This window comes from Carassius gibelio, chromosome B25, assembly GCF_023724105.1.
Source record: "Carassius gibelio isolate Cgi1373 ecotype wild population from Czech Republic chromosome B25, carGib1.2-hapl.c, whole genome shotgun sequence".
NCBI lineage: Eukaryota > Metazoa > Chordata > Actinopteri > Cypriniformes > Cyprinidae > Carassius > Carassius gibelio.
The window spans coordinates 18232022-18253124 of record NC_068420.1 but is presented as its reverse complement, the minus strand read 5'-3'; the positions used below and the strand labels follow the sequence as shown (position 1 = coordinate 18253124).

The 21103-nt window shown below is 36.4% G+C and overlaps 1 protein-coding gene across 3 annotated transcripts; it reads right to left on the bottom strand.

Moving 5' to 3' along the window:
- Window positions 1–479: 479 nt before the first annotated feature.
- Window positions 480–20164, bottom strand: LOC128014321 (carnitine O-palmitoyltransferase 1, liver isoform). 3 transcript variants are annotated; one of them, XM_052597797.1, is made up of 19 exons: window positions 20034–20164; window positions 14077–14235; window positions 13710–13852; window positions 13146–13317; window positions 12750–12851; window positions 12517–12654; window positions 11907–11984; window positions 11431–11538; window positions 10270–10357; window positions 5496–5691; window positions 5091–5279; window positions 4153–4258; window positions 3786–3902; window positions 3539–3703; window positions 3327–3461; window positions 3089–3241; window positions 2904–3017; window positions 1766–1858; window positions 480–1536 (listed from the first exon to the last, which is right to left on the bottom strand). In XM_052597797.1, the coding sequence occupies exons 2-19, from the start codon at window positions 14215–14217 to the stop codon at window positions 1450–1452; spliced, it is 2325 nt and encodes a 774-aa protein (XP_052453757.1). In that variant the 5' UTR covers window positions 14218–14235; window positions 20034–20164; the 3' UTR covers window positions 480–1449. The 3 variants fall into 3 exon arrangements, with proteins under 3 accessions (XP_052453757.1, XP_052453760.1, XP_052453758.1); XM_052597800.1 differs by lacking the exon at window positions 10270–10357 and adding an exon at window positions 8758–8842; XM_052597798.1 differs by having other exon boundaries at window positions 19906–20040.
- Between the last annotated feature and the right edge of the window lie 939 nt (window positions 20165–21103).

The window sequence follows — 21103 nt, the reverse complement described above, 5'->3', positions numbered from 1 at the left end:
TGACCTCAGAAGAGATTCCTGCCACTGCCAGCCCAAAGGTTCTCGTCATGGCCGCTCATAGCTCTCTCTCAACTTCACAAATGTGTAATGTTAGTGTCTTTATAAATTTCAGCATGTTATTTATCAGTATCAGTAGTATATATTGCCATCTACTGGTGACATAAAAGATAAAAGTTTAACACTCGTAGAGGAGTGTCTAGTGTTAGAAAGCAGAGTTTAGCTCCAGCCAGCTCCAAAGTTTCCAATAATCCAGAAGACCTTCATTAGCTGGTTTAGGTTTGGAACTATACTATGTAGAATAGTGGCCCTCCAGGAGCTGCTTGAGTATTTGTAATTTTACTTGAATGAACTTGCTTTATTTCATGACTATACTCCATGAACATAAACCACAATGTGAAAAACTAAATTTCAGTAAAAAAAAAAAAAAAACCTTCTTTCAATGCCCGTTTTACATCAACAGGAATTGTGAAATATACAGATCAGACTTAAAAGTGAACTTTTATTGCATTGAAATGGGTTTTGAATTACAGTAACAATATCAGCTGCGCTGCAAAAATGAGGTCTACTGTGGAAAATATGATACAAATATGGTTGATACATTGCACAACACATCAAGCTAAGTGACACTTTCCCTTTAAATTGTATTAATTTGCATTCATTTATGTTTACAATCAAGAATAATTATTATTCATTAAATATATAAGCACACTTTCAGAAATGTTTGATGAGGAACTGATAAATAAATAGCACACTTTCCTGTCACTAAGAAACAACATATAGAGAAATAAATCTTTTTGTCCCTTATACCTGGGAATGATATCCCAATTTCTTCTATTGATAGTGCACTCAGAATCTCCTCGTATGAACACACAGCTAAATTATTATTTGGAGTGTTGTTTGAGTCTTAGTGAGTCATTAAATCAATTTAAATAACCATATATGTGATAAGGTTCACATTGCTGCAATTCATTGACCTTGCTTAAAAAAAAAATCATTGCTCTACATGTTTGAAATATTTGTATACCTTCCCTGTAACCTGTCACAGTTTTAATTCAATAACAATTCAAGTCAAAATAAAGTGAATATATTAGATGAAAACCACTTCAATGTTTGAACGCAAAAGCAGAAAAACTGAAAGTCTGAATGTACAGCAGCACAGAAAGGCCACAGGTTTTCCTGGATCTCCAGAAGAACATTTCTCGCCCATTCACATCCGTCCCGGAGATTAAGGCAACAATGCACGAATACATCCCAGCACAAACTCAATATGTGATATAATTATTAATCCAAAATAAAGTATCTTCTCTCAATAATGCATGCTCCATCCTGTTTAAATGACCATTCTTTGAATATTAATTACTCTGTACATGCCTAAGGAGGATCAGCCCTCGGTTTAAAATATTTTCAAATGATTCCCTTCTGAGAAACGAGAAAACAAGAAGAGAAAGATCACTTGTTAGCTTTGTTGTCAAGCTGGAAGAGATCCAGGAGATCAAGCATTGCCTGTCTAATGTTACTTCCAAAGCGGTGAGAGTCCTATAAGTCACAAAAGAAGGGAATATTTTAATTTGACACATGTAGAGAATTATTACATTACATTATGTATCATTTAAATAATCTTATCAATTTCATTATACACTACCATTCAAAAGTTTAATGTTGCTGAGTTTATGTTTCTGCACCATGGCTGCATTTATTTGACCAAAAATACTTTGTACTTTATCATATTTTATATTAAATTTGAGATATAATAAAGTGAACTCACGGTCTCTGGGCTGGAGTGTTTGCTGGATATGTGGAAGTTGATGAGATCTTCTCCAAGAATAATATATGAGACACCATAACCATCATCAGCAACCTAAAAAACAAAAACATATATATTAATATATATATATATATATATATATATATACACACACACACACACACACACACACACACACACACGCACATACACAAACACACGCACATACACAAACACACAGTTGTGCTCATAAGTTTAAAAACCCCTTGCAGAATGTTAATAATTGAAACAAAATTGCATGTTATTTTTAATTTAGTACTGTCCTGAATAAGCTATTTCACATAACAGATGTTTACATATACTCTTTTAATTTATTAAAAAATGACCCCGTTCAAAAGTTTACATACCCTCGAATCTTAATACTGTGTGTAATTTCCTGGATGATCCACGACTATTGTTATATTTTGTGATAGTGTTCCTGTGGCTCAAGTGGTAGAGTGTTGCGTTAGCAGCAGAAGGTTGTGGGTTCGATTCCCAGTGAACACATGTTAGGTAAAAATTTTAGGCTGGATGCACTCTAAGTTGTGTTTGGATAAAAGCGTCTGCTAAATGTATTTAATTTATTTGTTCACGAGTCCCTTGTTGGTCCTGAGCCATTTAACTGCCTGCTGTTCTTCAGAAAAATCCTCCAGCTTAAGCACATTCATTGGTTTCCCAGCATCTTCTGCATATTTGAACCCTTTCCAAAAGTGACTGTATGATTTTGAGGTCCATATTTTCACACTAAGGACAATTAAGGGACTCAAACACAACTATTACAAAAGGTGAGAAAATGTACTGATGCTCAAGAAGGCCACACAGTGCATTAAGAGCCGGGGGGTGAAAACTTTTGAACAGGATGATGATGTGTACATTCTTCTCATTTTGTTTAATGATATTTTTTTTCATATAGTTCTGGGACTTCAGAAGCTACATAAATACTTTCTCAAAAAATGTTTCCCAGAAGATAAAATAAGTATGATTTACCCTGATCATCAAATAAAAAAAAAAAGTTCAAAGAATCTTACCACCCCAGAGTTTTACAACACTGTAAACCAAGAGTTGAGTTTTCATTGAATCATGAATGGACAGAGTGCTCGAAACAAAATGTTGAACTTACAGGTCCAAAACCTCCTCCGCTGGTGACGTATTCTGGATGCCTCTTTAAATCAAACAGATCGAGCTGTTGGAGAGGAGTCTGACTGGTGGACAATCTCCAGGGCTCAGACAACACCTGCAACAAACCCAACCAATGTTTTTAGCCAGCAAAACATATATGGAGTTAGCTTGTGCTGCATCTCACACCTCTTTGAGGAAAGCCGAATCTTCCCCGAGGTACTTTGACACCAGGTAGAGGCAGAAAAGATGGCGGTCGATGCCATTTCCCGTCATGGCTAGTCTGTATAAATCCTGGTGCTTTTCTGCTGCCACCTTCAACAGCTTCAACCTCTCTTCTCTCTAAGAAAAAAATAATAAAACATGGTGGAATTATTGGGAATAAGCTAACACACTGAAACGAGCTAGCCATTAAACTAAGTCCCACCGTTGCTTTGTCATTCATCATGGCACGGACAAAATCACAGGTTTGAGTGGTGCAGGAGCGCACGGTCTCAGTGCGGCCCTCTCTGAACAGACGCGTCATGGAGGCCTCGTACGTCAGGCAGAACTTGCCTTTATCCTGCGGGAGGAAAATCTGAGCATATAACACAGACAACTGAGGAAAAATCCAAAGAACTGCAGAAGAATCGCTCGTACCCTGAAGTGCGCCAGCTGGAGGGCGATCTGAATGAAGCCGTCGGGGCTCGTCTTGCATTTCTTGATCAGGCCTTTGCCATAGTCACTGAAGGGGAAGATGTGCATGTCCACGTCGTCCGCCAGAGCTTTGGCCACTTTCAGAGAGCTGCTGATCACTGCCTGGCACTGTGAAGGGAAGAAAGAGGACACTCCTTGTTAAATTATGAAAGCAAAGCATGTTTAAAATGGACAAAACATTTGCAGCGACCTCCTCTGGGATGTCCCACTGCAGTCTCTGGGGTCCCGGCAGGTTGGGATGGGGGTTTCCTTTGCAGTGTCCGTCCTCACTATAGCCCAGTCTCACTGGATCTGACGACAAGACATGCTGCCGCAATAGAAGCAATAGTAAAGGTTTCAAATGTTTGAACACCATAAACTTGTCTGAAACAAAAAAACTGAAAAACTGGACAAAAAAAGAATGCTATATAAGTAAATGGCTACCATTTGGTTACCGACATTCTTCAAAATATCTTCGTTAGTGTTAACAGAAGAAAGAAACTCACAGAGGTTTGGAATGATCTTTCTTGCCAAAACAGTTCATCCATTTCAATATCTCAATAAATTGGTTTATTCACCTCCCATAAATGGCCAACGATGGGCGCATCGGCCCAGGAGTGTTCTGCATTCAATCCCATAGTGCCGTTCTTGAACACAATCAGATTGAAAGACTTGTCAAACCACCTGGAGACAAAAAAAAGTGGACAAAATTAAAACCTTTCAAAATGTTGAGATATGTACGGTTTTATTAAAGACATATCTTCTGCTTAACAAGGTTGTTATTACAATTTAAAATAGCTATTTTCTATTCAAATATATTGCAAGATGTAATTTATGCATGTGATGCAAAGCTGAATTTTCAGCATCATTCCTTAGAAACACGTACATGCACTCCCCACACCTACAATTCCTGGCGGCCCGAGACTCGAACTCACAACCTTCCAATTGTGAACCCAACTCTCTAAACATTAGGCCACGACTTCCCCAACATTACTTTTATAAACAGAAGGATTCTTTCATGAATAGAAAGTTCAAAATCAAATTAATAAACAGAATTTGAATTTCTAAATGCATGAATACTATTAAAGAATAAGTTTGTGCTATTTTTTTAAAGGAATCCTACTGACCCTATACTTTTGAAAAATTACATTATATGAACAGAAATATATTAAGCTGCACAATAATCGGGTTTAATGGGTTTAGCTTTTTTTATGGGGAAGTTGTGGCCTAGTGTATAGAGCATATGACTCCTAACCGTAAGGTTGTGGGTTTGAGTCCTGGGCCGGCAAAACCGTGACTGTGGTGCCCTTGAGCAAAGCACTGAACCCCCAACTGCTCCCCAGGCGCTGCAGCATAAATGGCTGCCCACTGCTCCAGGTGTGTGTTCACGGTGTGTGTGTGTGTGTGTGTGTGCACTTTGGATGGGTTAAATGCAGAGCACAAATTCTGAGTATGGGTCACCATACTTGGCTGAATGTTATGTCACTTAATTCTAATCAAATGAGGTCGTAGTCACCGGTCATAGCATTTTCCGTGGAGCAGAGATTTGCCGTAGCTGTCCAGCGACTGCACTGGATTCTCTGAGTCGTAACGCTGTTCGCTGTCATCCAGGGTAACGAAGAAAGCCGCCTTCTCCACGGCATCCAGAGACTGCTTGTTCTTCCCTCGACTGAAGAACTGTGAGCGGGCTTTGGCCCAGGGAACTCTGGGTAAGGAGGAACAAAAGCAGAGATAAAATCACCTTTGTTTGATCACAGTTTAGTGAACAGAAAGAGAAGAAACAACGTCTGGTTCATGAAAGAAAGCTGCAATTTCGCAGACACAGAATGTTTCCAGCTCAAGTCCACAGTTAAAAGAAAAAATATGTATTGAAAATAATAATAATAATTAAAAATAAACGTAAAAAAATGTAATAACTCGCCTGTCACCCGCTGTTAAGGCGGCCAGCAGCTCTTCTCCTGGCTGAGGTTCAGACTTGTCGGCCAAGATCTTTTCGATCTGCTGCTCAACTTCTCGAGGCAACAGCAGCCGTCCATCATAAAACATCCAGACTTTGTAAAAGCGTCCCTTGTGATACACGGCGATGTGTCTGCTCTCGTTCACGTGCTGAAGGACGTCTGAAGAAGAATACGGACGTGAGGGTGGAGGTGTGTCAATGTGCATGAAAACAATCATTTAAAATAATTGAACAATTATTCGTACAGTTTAAATGAGGCAAATTGTGTCATATTTAGGCTGGATTTGTTAAGGGTTAAATGATTAATGGTGGTCAGTAGACAATGACGAGAAAAGCAAAAGGTGAGGAGAGAAAGGCAAAGTAGATGATGAGAAGAAAGGCCAAACGAAGGCTTGTTTTTCTGCAATGGATTTGCATAAACACATAATCAATAAATGATACATACACTTATTACTATTAACAAAATAATTAAATTAATGCACACTAAATATTAATATAGCTAAAATTATGTAGGAAATGATCTCCCTGCAACATGATTCAGATATACTATAATATATACGTCACTGGCCACTTTATTAGGTGCACTTTACTAGTACCGGGTTGGACCCCCTTTTGCCTTCAGAACTGTCTTAATTCTTCGTGGCATAGATTCAAGGTGTTGGAAACATTTCAGAGAGATTTTGGTTCATACTGACATGACAGCATCAGTTGCTGCAAATTTGTCGGCTGCACATCTATGATGTGAATCTCCCCGTTCCACCACATCCCAAAGCTGCTCTATTAGACTGAGATCTGGTGACTGTGGAGGGCATTTGAGTAAAGTGAACTCATTGTCATGTTCAAGAAACCAGTCTGTGATGCTTTGAGCTTTGTGACATGGTGCATTATCCTTCTGGAAGCAACCAAAAGATGATGGGTACACTGTAGTTATAAAGTGATGGACATGGTCAGCAACAATACTCAGGTAGGCTGTGGTGTTTAAACGATGCTTAATTTGTACTATGAGGTCCAAAGTGTGCTAAGATAATATCCCCCACACCATTACACCACCACAACCAGCCTGAACCGTTGAGACAAGGCAGGATGGATCCATGCTTCATGTTCTTTAAGACAAATTCTGACCCTACCATCTGATTGTCACAGCAGAAATTGAGACTCATCAGACCAGGCAACAGTTCTCCAATCTTCTATTGTCCAATTGTGGTGATCCTGTGTGAATAATATCCTCTGTTTTCCTGTTCTTATCTGACATGAGCGGCACACGGTGTGTTCTTCTGCTGCTGTAGCTCATCTGCTTCAGGGTTTGGTGTGTTGTGTGTTCAGAGATGGTATTCTGCAGACCTTGGTTGTAACGAGTGGTTATTTGAGTTAATGTTGCCTTTCTATCATCTCTAACCAGTCTGCCCATTCTCCTCTGACTTCTGACATCAACAAGGCATTTTCGTCAACACAACTGCCACTCAAAGGATATTTTATCTTTTTCAGACCATTCTCTATAAACCCTAGAAATGGTTGTGCGTGAAAATCCCAGTAGATCAGCAGTTTTTTAAATACTCAGACCAGCCCATCTGGCACCAACAACCATTCCACATTCAAAGTCACTCAAATCCCCTTTCTTCCTCGTTCTGATGCTCGGATTGAACTTCAGCAAGTTGTCTTCACCACATCTAGATGCCTAAATGCATTGAGTTGCTGCCATGTGATTAGCAATGTGTGTTACCAAGCAATTGAACAGGTGTTCCTAATAAAGTGGCCGGTGTGTGTGTGTGTGTGTGTGTGTGTATAACTATATATGTTACTTTATTATGATTATTATTAGTGTTATTATAATTATTCATTAAGAGCATTATTATATATTAATATTGATTGTTATAATATAATATTTTTAAATTATTTTAACGATTATCAAATGCAATATAACATTTATATTATTATCATCATAATTACTGATTAAGCATGTTAATTGTGTATTATTATTGATTATTATTATATTATGTGTTTTTTTTTTTTGGTTTTCTGATTTATAGTGCACATGCACTCTCAATGATAGTTCAACATTAATTATAATAATTGTCATCATCATCATCATTAATAAATGTATTATTATTATTATTATTGTTATACTGTTATTCATATATATTGTTTTCATTAATAGTATGCATCCATCCTAAACTATAGTTTATTATTATTATTATTATTATTAATATAATTAGTTCTAGTACAAAATTATACAATAATGATTAGAATGATTATCATTAGCAAAAATATTATTATTATTATTATTGTTATTGTTACTAATATTACTAATTAAATGTGTCGATTACATATTATTATTGAATATTATATGTATTTTATTGTTTTTGGTTTTCTGCATTACAAGTATACATACACTCTAAATTACAGTTCAATATTAATCATTGTTATCTTCTAATAATTATTATTACTATATTTACTTATTTGATTGCTTTTTCATATTTGCATTATTATTTACTAAACAAGTTATGCTAAATTATTTTAGCTATATTTGAATTAGGGTTGCAAAACGGTGGAAGATTGCCAGTAAATTTGGGAAATATTACAGAAATTTTGGAAACTTTACAGAATTCTTTTTTTTTTTTTTATTCCAGGGATTTTTGTCAAGTTTTCAGAATTTTACCATAAATGTTCCACCCCTTTGCAACCCTAATTTTAATTCAATAATTATTTATTTTAGTATCATTAAGTAAGAATTATTAACTATATTCCACATATTTCCCCTTTTTTCTGTGACAGAACATTATCATTATTACGTTATTATATTACATATATCTTATCTAAAGGGTATTGCTGTAGATTAAGCCATTAAGTAAAGTATATTTACTAGCTACTAAACTGGAATTAATTCAGTGTTTAAAACCTTTTGAATGTATTACAGTATGTTACAAATTAGTAGCAATAAAAACAACAGTAAACTTTGACTGGCACCACTATACGGCCAGACATGTGTAAAAACATGCTATTTCCTGTTCCCCATTCATCTCCTCTCAGATAACAGGTTAAACAGTTAATCGCACAAATAGGTTATCAAGTCAAGAATCAGATCAGCACACAAAACGTATTCCTCGCCATCTGCCTTCTCCAGAAAAATACCAGTCAATCCAAATCACAAACCCTCATGTAGTTCAGGCTCACAGCAGTCTAAAAGTGGATTGGTGTCGAAGTGAAGAAGGCGAGAGGGAAGCTCTACCTGTTTCTACACCGGGAACTCGACTGGTGTTGAACATACACTCGTACTGAGATGAGCACAAGGGGATCGTGTTTAACACCATGAGCTGTGAAGCAGAACGGAAGGTCAAACACCAAAACAAGATAGAAACCCAAAATACCTGTAGAAGAAAACTGTAAACTAAAAAGGAAACAGTGGAAGGAGTGAAGGATGATCAGAAGAGATGAATTCAACATGATGAGCAGCCGCCGGATAACAGCACAGCTGCCAAATGACAAAAAAGCCTTCTAAAAAATGATTTCAAACCGATATAACAGTCAGGCAGATACAATATATGATATCTGATATTTTAGGATTATTTGATAGTGGTCGTCTGATGTGCGCTTTCCAGTGGTTCAGGAAAATTTGAAGAGTGTGGGGTGACAAAAAATAACCTCATGCTGTGAATAACACTTCAAAACTTTTTATAAATTAGATGAAATTATACAATTATATCAAATGGATTATATGAATTAATCGAATTTCTAATTGTGATTACAATTATGGATGCCACAATTACACAATAGTTAAAAAGTGGCAATTAATCGTTCAAAGTCCAGTTATGTTACTCTGAGTGCTTAAGATGTGTTTTTTTCTTTCTTGCATGTTATCTTAAGGGTTTTCCCCTTTGTTTTAATTTTAGTTTTAGTATATGATTATAATACCATTCATATTTTTACTTTTTTATAATTTAAAAAGGAAACCAATCCGATGTATATTTGACATTTGAGGCTTAAAACTATAGAAAAGCACTAAAGGTTTTTTCAGTTAGTGCTTTCTTGTTTATTCTCATATAAAATATGGCATGCAGTTGCATCAAACAATGGTATAAACATCATCCAATGTGAATTGTGATACTCGTAATTAATAGTCACATTTACAATTTTAAGGGAATAATTGACAATTATGGTTTGTCATTATAAGCCCTAATATGGATGATACAGAATTTAAATATACAACAGATATTTATATAAATAATATATTAATATTAAGATGATTATTATTATAATTAATTATTATTAGGTCTGTCAGTTAAATGTGTGAACTGAATTAGTTATATTTATTTAAATATTTATTTAGTTATTTAAATATTTAACGCAGTTGACGCACTGGCCCCAGCCCCAAACATTTAACATCTTACATTTCATTTAGTTGACTGTTGACGAACATATATAATATTAATTCTAAATTCAAATAATAATAATAATAACAACATATAAAATATATGATTTATTATAATAATATATAATTAATTATCAGGATTTTTTTTAACTGTTTACCTGTTTCTATAATTGGCTGATATATTGGTGTATCACTATTACTAAACCCTGCTCTCTAGAAATCCCCCAATGAAAAGCCTTTATCAGTCGACCACTGAGTCAGTAAGCTCTGTATTCTCCTGTCCGCTGTGCTGTTGTCCTGAGGCTGAGTCTGACGCGGCCGCTGCTGGAGGGAGCTGATGAAGGGTGTGGGTCAGATGTGGAGCCCCCCTACCTGTCTCCAGCCCGGGAATACGGGACGTGTTAAACATCCGCTCCCACTGCGCCGAGCACAGCGGCACTCGCTTCTCCAGCAAGTACAACTGTGTGTGTGGTGTGTGAGCGTGTATAGCAAACACAGACACGTCCGGGAGCGAGGAACAAAACACAAGATCGTTTATGAGGGGGGTGCTTTCACAGCCATGCACACAGAGTTTGGGGGGTTAGAGAGAAAGACAGGCATGTTATGACATGACAAACAGCCTTTTTTCAACATGTGTCTACTGATTTAATCATTATAAAGTATATATATAAAAAAAAACTGATTCAAACATGCACTAAAAGACATTTGATGTGAAGTAGGATGTAAGAGACCAGAAGAGAACATATATATATATATATATATATATATATATATATATATATATATATATACACACACACACACACACACACACACATTGTCATATAATAAACACCTTGTGATAGTTAATGCTCAGTTTTCAGAAGTAGTTAATGTTCATCTGAATTTCTGAGTAGTGCTTACCGCCACTGACTCATACATTACCTAGACCTATGACACATTAATAATTACACTTAAGGGTATAGTTCACCCAAAAGTGCATTTCATTACCTTTTACTTACCTCTGTGTCATTTCAAACCTCTATGACAATATCTTGGGTAACACAGAAGAAGATATTTAGCGTGATGCTGCTTATATTAGAAATGAAGTTATTTAACGTAATTTAAAATTTAAATTTTTGGCCTGTTCCTCACAAAAAGCTGTCATATTATTTCAGAAGACTTTGTATACATACAAGTCATGAGTTATAGCGGCTACTATTATGTTATTTGTTGTGGTTGTTTTAGAACCTTGACAATTTGTTGTATGGAAAAGAGCTGCTTGACATCCTGCTAAATATCTTCCATGAAAAAGAGCAAACCATGCAGGTTACATGATAACAAAAGATTTTACGTTTAGGGGAACTTATTCCTTTGAGTCTAAGACATATTACGTAGGATTAATTTCAAGAAGACACTTTGAAGTGTTTGATTTTCTTCAGCAGTGGTAAAATGAATACATTATCCTTGCATAGAACGAAGGAACACAAATCATGAATTGCATTCAGTTAAGTACATATTAATGATTATGTTTGCTGTGGAATCTAAACTCACTGGTTTGATCTGCGCTCTGTCCAGTTTTCTTCTGTACATCATGATGGCGTGGATGGAATTACCAGCACGAGCAGCTTGACGTGTAGTAGGGATCACATAGAGGAAGTCCTGATAAACACAGAGATACTGCCATTGAACAGTGCTATGAACTTATTATACAACAAAGGTAAAAATAATAAAGGTCAAAAATAATGTTTTTTTGTTTGTTTTTTACACATGTCAGACTGCACCCCATAAACACAATCAAGATTAGATAAAAGCAGTCAACCACCATTTTAATGTAAACTTACATCACAAAATTGGTGCCGTGACCCAGGTGGAATATTTATTTTTAAAAATAATTGCTATTTGTTAATTTCATATTTTGATTGAATACTTTTTACATTTCACTCTCTTGATTTATTTATTTATTTATTTGTGTTAATTTGACTTTCTTTTCAACAAAATCCATATTAGCCATTGGATATCAGCCTTACCATTGCATAGTAGTTGCTGTTGACCATGATTGGTCCTCGACCTCTGAGGTAAATATACTCCTCCCACCAGTCACTGACCTGAGAGGATAACAGTAGAACAAAGTCAAATTTTCATAATAAAAGGTATGTATAACAATCAGTCCACTGAAGGTAAGTTGCAAGCCATGTGCAGCTTTTATTTAACAAAGTGATCATAAATGGATAAATAATAATTATGCAAATAAAGAAATTGCGTAGGAGAGTGGTTATTATGTACAAACAGTAAGAAACTCCATATTTGTGCACGTCAAAAAAAAAAAAAAAACAGATTTGAAGCTTGTGACATGTAAATGCGCAAATCAACCCAATGATTTTATTTAGCGTTCATGTAAGCAATAAGGGTCACAAGACACAAACCAACCAATGGCAAACAATGCACATGACTAAAGCAACCAATCACAACATGACACTAGTAGAACTTCACATGATCACATGACAGAAACATGAAGCATATTTTAGGCAAAATATCAAAACAAAAGACCAAAAAACCTAAACAAGAAACAAAACCCAAACCCCACGCTACAGTATGACAAATAAAGGTGACTTAAGGTTCATTATATAGGGAACTTACATAATTGGAGGCCCACCAGGATTTGAGCTTCAGGTACCATTGCAGTCTGGGGCCCATGTTCTTCTCAAAGTCCTTTGCCAACCCCTCCATACGTTTGTACTGTTCATCATCCATCAGAGGACGAGCTGACTCAAGATACTGAAAGAAATAAAATAAAAGGGTGCTTAAAAAGAATTTATTGACCTATTAATAAATTAGATCTTTTTAAAATGCAATAAAAATGCTTTGCTTACTCTTCTAACTGTGTCTTTTATAGGAGGCACTGGTAACCGTGGTAGTGAACTCTGGAAGCTGTACAGCATTGGCTTTGGCCCCGAAAATAACTTCACCAACACCTGTGTGAATAGCATTAATACTGGGTCAAGAGTCAAACATGAGACAAGCATGATTCTTTCAATAATAAAACTAGACAAGTTCTAGTGAACGGCTATATAACAAAAAACTTCAAAAGAAATAAGCAATTATCAAACAGTGCTGAAACAAACTTCTTAGACTTTGGAATCTCTCTGAAAATACTCAAGGAAATATTTGGTACATGTGGACTACAAAAAACAGCCAATAATTCTATAATATTGCATATTGCGAATTATTCTTTCAAGTGATTGATTCTCCATCAAGGCCACACTCACCAACCAAATTTTAGTTTTAAAGTTTAAAGATCCATGGCGATTGAACATCCAGCCGTGCCAGGACAGCAAGCACTTGAGGACATTCCTCATTACGAAAGTCACAGCAATCCACAATCCGGTCCCAATCAGCACACCACCAACAACACGCTGCCCTTCTTCTGTTACGTACTTACTGCAGGGAAACACAGCTGTTAAGTTAGAAATTAATGGCAGTGCCCTTTCCGAAGCACTATAAGCATTAGTTATTAGTTTACTAATCATTTTTTTTATTATTATTAAAATTATAAGAGTCAGACTTTTGTGTTTGCTTATGTTTTTGGACTTTGAACAGCTATACTTTATAAACAAAACAAAACAAAAAAAATCTGATTAAACTACAAAGCAAAGAATCAGACCTTCATGTTTGCATATGACTTTGAATTTTGGCCAGCTTTACTTTTTCCTATTAACAACTTCTGGCAAGATTTCGATGTTATTGACTTATTAACAGAGTATCTTCCAAATATATCATAAAAAATTGCTAATAAGTAATGACAAAAAAGTGACTGTTGCTCAGTGGTTTACCTGATCGGTAGGTGTTTTGACAGTTTAGTGAACATTCCTAGGGAAGGGTCTATTTTGGCATATTTGGTGGTGGACATGTAACCCACCAAAACAACCAGGAGCCCCGAGGGACTTCCTGGATAGACTCCAGTCATGACACCATTCTACGGAAACACAAAATAATCTAATATTAAACAAATATTAATCTAATAAGACATAGTTCTATTCAAATGGGCTTTGCAATCATTTTCAAAGCACAAACTATCCTGAAAAAAAAAATCAATTAAACATTGCTATTTCAAAGTGACACTCAGAGCTGGTTATATAATGTTAGTCATGTACAGTAACTCTTTAATTAGTTGGATAAGGAAGTCAGTTGTGAGGTCACCTTGAACCTGATGAACCTCTTCTTCCAGGAGTGGAGGCCAGAGAGGTAGATCTGGCGCAGGGCCTCATGACACAGGTGCAGGTCGATTCCATCAGGAGTGACGGTGAACTGGAAGGCCACAGCCTGATGTGCTTCTGCCATGCTGACTGTACACTCACACTATGACAGAGAACAGTCATAATCAACATAGGTGATATACATGACTCACAGCTCTGAGGACTGTGCTGGAACTTTCTAAAAAGGTACTATGATAATGTGAAGAAAAACAAAAAACAATGATGGTTTCATGTGGTAATATTCGAGACCAGTAGTGGAAATGCTATTTATTTAATACAACATTTCCATTACAAATTATATTAGCATATACGTTTTTCACAATTTGAATGGTAGAAGTAAAATGAAATAAAAGAACAAGTCACCAACAAATTTGCAGAAAATCTACTCGCCCTCAGACCATGCAAGTTGTAGATGAGTTTGTTTCTTCATCAGAACAGATTTGCAGAAGATTTAATTACATCACTTGCTCACTAATGGGTCCTCTGCAGTGAATGGGTGCCGTCAGGTTGAGATCCAAACATCTGATAAAAACATCAGACGTGACGTAAACACTCCTGGGAATCTCTAGGATCTTTGACAGCATGGAGAAATAATCCAAAAACGTCTCAGCGGCCATCTTGGGCATTGGCGCTGAGCTGGCGGCCATCTTACACCGTGGCGCTGTGCTGGTGAGCACTTTGTGCTGAGGCGCTATGCTGGCGTCCATCTTGCCTCGTGGCGTTGGGCTGACGGCCATCTTGTGCAGTGTCACTGGACCTGAGGCCATCATGGGCAGTGGTGCTGGGCCGGCGGCCATTCTGTGCAGTGGCTTTGGGCTGGCGGCCAACTTGTGCTGTGGTGCTGGCCTGGCGTCCATCTTGCCTCGTATCGCTGAGATGGCGGCCATCTTGTGCTATGGTGTTGGGCTGGCCTCCATTTTGCCTCGTGGTGCTGGGTTGGCGGCCATCCTGTGTAATGGTGCTGGGTCTGCGGTCATTCTGCGCAGGCTGGCAGCCATCTTGTGCAGCGGTGCGGGCTCGGCCGACCTGCGCCTCCTTTCCCCTCTCCGTCCACAATGGAGAGAAGGCGGCTCCCCTCCGAACTCAGGGTCAACGGGGGGCCATATTGGAGAGTGATGCCGGACCTCCTCTCGACCACTCACTCCTGAGGGACCTACCCATGTCCCACAAAACACAACCAGGCGAGTACCCTCGAACCCATTCCTCACCCGCTCGGTGACTGGGGAGGAAATATGAAAAGACATACCACTGGATCTTTGTTTTGTGATGGAGTCCTTCTGTGACGATCGTGTACCCAGAGAGACACAGGGAGATAGCAAGAGATCCAATAGCAGGTATTTATTTAGACAAGGGTAATCCAAAAATCGTTGTCAAAACAAGCCAGTGTCAAAACCAAACAATCAGTCCAAAAATAAACAAACAAATAAACAAGGAAGGAACAGGAAAGGGAAGGAATGGGAACTCGGAGGACGAGAAGACTAAGGAGAAACTCGGAATACGAGAAGACGAAGGGGAATCTCGGATGACGAGAAAACTGCATATACGAAAGGTAAGGACTCCATACAAACAACAGGAAAAGACTGGAATATATAGAGATACTAATGACACCAGAGTCCCTGCACCTGGTGCAATTAACAGGAGTGCAATTACTGTGAAGACAGGACCAGACTAGAGGAATTCTAGTGCCTACGGTGAAGTGCCTAAGGGGAAGTGAGCCCACTAGTGGACACCCAGGGAAACAGAGACTAGACAGCGTGACACTCACTCTCTTTTGACGTGGGGATGTGCCAGGCTTTCAGTTCAGTTCTGTTGCTACTCAACCCAAAACCCCTCTGCCTCAGCTTGAGCAGCGCTTCAGAGGCGGAGCAGGAGCTATCTACCCTCCTCCACAAGGGGGTGATAGAGGAGGTTTCTCCAGCTGAAGTAGTAAGTGGCTTTCTCAGTCACTGTTTTCTCATTCCTAAGAAAGATGGCAACCTACGCCTGATCCTAGTCCTTTGCACAACCGAACTTCTCCCTTTACAAAGGGAAGTTTAAGATGTTGAGCGTGGAAGGCTATTATGTCAGAGAATTCATGCAGGAGACTGTTGTCACTGTTGACCTGAAGGATGCCTTTTCTTATTCAGGTCACTCAAGTCACTTTTTTTTTCTTACCAGTACAAGGTTCTTCCCTTTGGCCTGGCCTTGACACCAAGGACATTCAAAAAGTGCATGGATGCTGTTCTGGCCCCATTGAAGCTCAAGGGCATCCATTTTTTATTAAATGTATTGTAATTGCTTTGTTATGTAAACATGTCATTTTACATTCTTTTAGGGTGACTATTACCATCTGCCTAGGGACTGCAGGTAAAAAATAGCTTTCTGGCTAACTCTGGCATATTGACGGAAATGTCTATTAATATGCATTGTCCTTGTAATAATAAATAAATAAATAAATCCGTCTACTCAATTACCTGGACAACTGGCTCATTTTAGCCCACTATATGGAATTAGTGAGTTACCACAGGGATGTTTTCCTTTGCCAAAGAAAAGAACGCCAAAAAAATACAGGATTTTCATATTAGAATTGGAATTTTTGAATCTGAATAAAATCACCGTAGTACTACAATGAAGTGCTTTACTGCGGCGTAACTCAACCAAATGCATCTTATACGAGATGAATAATAACGATATATATAAACCGGCTGAAATGTTTTGAAATCACTTGTACCCTACCTGGTCGAATAAATCCAGTCTTTCACTCTGCCTGTGTCAATCTAATCCTTGTTAAAGTTTTAAATCCCTGCCGCCAAGATGCTCCTCTGTTGGTCACGGACTACACAAATTGAAACTATTCATTCAAATATGAAATATTTCTTTTAAGTTTCTTACATACAGCATTATTTTAATAGGCTGTATATTAACTTATTGTGAGAAAACCAGTAGTTCTATGTAAAATCATACATTTGAGCACCTCCATGTAGTCAAAATTGCATGATCATTCAACTGTGTCATTTGTAGTCAAATCGGGCTCCTCCTATCAAAGCATCGAATCGTCAACTATTCGGGGTCACCCCTAGTTTTGACTGTTTTCTTGAGGGTTCACTTGGATTCCATTCAGATGCAGGCCTGGCTGGCTCCTACCTGGATTCTCAGCCTTAACACATGTTTGGCCCACTTCAAGCTAGGCCATCATGTTGCAATGAACACTTTTTAGCCTCAGAATGAATGGCAAAATAATGTTTGGACTCTCGTTCTGACGGCATTGATAAGCAATTGATGGAATGCCAAATTTCTCCAAATTTGTTTCCATGAAGAAACAATCTTGGATTGGGTTAACTATTCCTTTAAAAAGTTACATGAACAAACTTTGTTAAACGTAACACAAAGTATGTACATTTCAAAATATGTCGTCTAATAACATTTGTTCTTCTGTTCATTATGTCCTCGATCATTTAACTGCATGACATAACAGGGCGGATAACAGAATGTGCTTTATTCATGACCTTAGTGACCTTTCACAAGTGCTTGTACTGTACACATTGCTCTGATGTAAATAAAGCCGCATGGATGCATCACATTGACTTCTGACAATGACAACAATCATAACATGAAAGTACGAAAAATTTATTATATTTCTATAATAAATATAACATGTCTGAGATCACTGACAACTTTACATATAATGCTTAAATGGCATTATGCAGTGTGTATTTAGGGATTATGTCCTTGTCACTTTTTTGAATGTATTCACTTGCCTTGTACTGAAATGTGATACACTGGTTTGTACAAGAAACAGGCAGACTGAACTCTTCTCTAAACCAGCTAGACTACTTAATTCAGTCGCTGAATTACATGAAAAATGCTTAAGCTCGAACAACTGATTTACTTCAAACACAACCATACTACTACACACTTTTGAAAAAGAAGTCTGCTTAATTGTATTTAATCTGCACTTGAAATATAATGCGGTTATTGTGATTAAATTAAATTAAAGGCTACTTAAGTGTTCTTGAGGAGAGTTTACACAATTGAGTACACTTTTTAAAAAATGCATTTTTCCATTATGTAAAATCAAATGTTTTTAAGTACATTTTAACTCATTATTTTAATATTTTATCAACTGAAGCAAAAGTAAAATACAGAAAATTACGAATTACAGTTAAAAAACTATAATTCCGTATTTAAAATAATATATTTTAAATGACTATACCATTATTACAAATATATTAAATCATTATATATATATAAAGTTTTAGAAATTACTTGAAAATATATTTTAGTGTAAATCAGGACATTTAGCAGCTCACAAATCATATTTCAATGACAGTAGAAGTAATTGTGAAATTACTGATCCAAAACACTCTAAAAGTCATCTAACTGAATTTAATATTTGTACATTTAAACTATTATTCATTTTTATTAGGATGCAATGAAGTGTATACAATTATAAAACTACACAGATTCTGTTGAACCACAACCACACACAGCTAAAAAAAAAAAAAAAAGTAAATGTATTAACATCCTGACCAGCAGGACACAGCAACATTGGCTCAACCTGAATTTGAGAAGACTGTTGAGAGGCTGTTCAGGAAGATAAATATGAATATTTAAAGGTATGGGGTTAAATGCACAATAACTAATAAACTGTTCTGCATGCTAGTTTTAGTGTTATTTAATTAAACATATTATTATTTTTGATTATTATTATCAATAATAATAATATAATAAATTGTTGTTGTTATTATTATGAATTAATAATGCATTACAATGTATTGCAACTACACAGACTTTCTTGCTCAGCGACCACTTAAACATTTCTAATTTGCGGCACATACAATAACATTATCATAAGATGGTAATAATTATATAACAGTGATATTATCATCGTCTGGCGCAGATATAATAATAATAATACTATCAAGGTCATGTTTTGTGAAAGGACGCTACGTTATGTATTAGCAAGTCAAATGTGACCCCAGCAGCGCTGGTCACGTGACGCGCCGGTGCAGACGGAAACTAGGCGAAAGGTCACGGGACTATGTTGATGTTACCGCCATTATGGCTCTATATGTTTTAATGAGCTGATATTAAATATTCCGCAACGTGTATCGACTCAATAGAAAAAGAAACACAAGTTTGTATATTTTCCATAGTTCCTGCTCTACGAGCGAAATATTAAATTAAAGGGACAGCTCACCAAAATATGAAAACTCATCGTTTGCTCATTTTAACGCTATCCCAAGACTGTAAGACTATTTCTATTCTGTTGAACACAAAATTACACGTTAGCCAGAATTTAAGGAATTGCATTCACTTTTACTGCATGTTTTTTTTTTCTCCCAGTGAAAGTGAATGGTGTGATATATCACGAGGGTTAGTAAATAAATAATAGAATTATACATTTTGGATTTTCTATTACTGAGTTACATCGATAACATACGGGTTATTAATATCTCAAAATGTAACAAATTAGGATGTGCGCGAAGCTATTTGATTTGATTTATTACGTCATTCAAAATAATTCTTAATTAAACGTACTTGACCCTGAAACAATTCGAAACTGTGTAGAAATATGACAAACACTTTGACAGGTTCCCTGATAACACTGCAATAAATAACTTAAATCAAACATATTCCAACACACATAGCAACAGTAACTAAGTGAACGTCCTTCTCGTCCTGCAACATTCACCAGGTGCTACACTCATGCGTGCATTTATATACATAAAAAAATTAATTACATATGTTCTTGTTTATTCAGAGAACAAACTGCGTTGCCGTCCGGAATCACCTTGTGTTCTCGGTGTCATGCCTTAAGGACTGCGCTCGTGCACTTTCACCTACTTCACCGGTGCACGAGCGCCACGTTCAGTCTCACGCTGCTGCTGAAAATACAGCTGATTCACTCTGGGTTCTTACCTCTGCGTCTCTTCCTGAGATATGGACGGTGTGGACTACTGTTTGACTTCAGGACACGCGCCGTTTATCCGCTGCCTGGCCTTTTCAAGTGTAAGATATGAATGTAATAAGGGTAATGCACTAGCCCCGCCCCTCACTGTGACGTCACGCCGCAGAGATAGCGGCTCCTTGAAGGATTGTACATGGGACATCAAAGAATTATGATTTTTTTTTTTGCATATGTAATTATAAATAGCGAAAAAATAGAATGTATATATATATATATATATATATATATATACAGTATATGTAGTCTACAGCTTATGTATAACGATCGATAGATAGATAGATAGATAGATAGATAGATAGATAGATAGATAGATAGATAGATAGATAGATAGATAGATAGATAGATAGATAAAAAAATAAAATTATATTATTTAAAAAAACGACATATACAGTTTAAGAAGCTTACAATATACTTTTTAGTTTTTATATAATTCAATTTTATAAAATAGATTATTTTATATCAATATTTATATTTTATCATTTATAGCTAGTGTAAATGTGAATTGTGAATGTGACATCAAAATATTTAGATTTTTTTTCTCTCTCGTATATAATTAACAGGGAAATAACTAAATATCCGGGAAGTTTAGATTTGTGACTCGTAGATTTCTTCTATTGTGAATTTAAAATATAACTTTCTTTTTTAGATCAAATTATTAAGCCATTTATTATAGGCTATAGAGAGAGAGAAATAGTGAGGAAATAGATATATATATATACACACATACTCAGCTTAAACATATTTTTGCAATATAGATAAATAGTTAAAATATATTTAATAAAATTATATAAAATACAAGCTATATATATAGATGTTTAATATATATACGAAAATAAAAGTTTTTGTTTACATAATATATGGGTGTGAACTGTGTGTATTTATTATATAAATACAAACACATGCATGTATATATTTAAGAAGCATATGCTATTTTTATATATTAAATGTAATAATATAAAAATATAAATGTATATACATGTAAACATTATCAAAATATATACTGCATGTGTGTGTATTTATA

Coding starts and splice junctions, on each gene's coding strand:
- LOC128014321 (XM_052597797.1), bottom strand. CDS start 14,217: ATGGCAGAAGCACATCAGGCTGTGGCCTTCCAGTTCACCGTCACTCCT. Junction 12,655..12,749: donor TAAAAGACACAGTTAGAAGA/GTAAGCAAAGCA, acceptor TATTTCTTTCAG/TATCTTGAGTCAGCTCGTCC. Junction 3,462..3,538: donor TCCAGCTGGCGCACTTCAGG/GTACGAGCGATT, acceptor TTCCTCCCGCAG/GATAAAGGCAAGTTCTGCCT.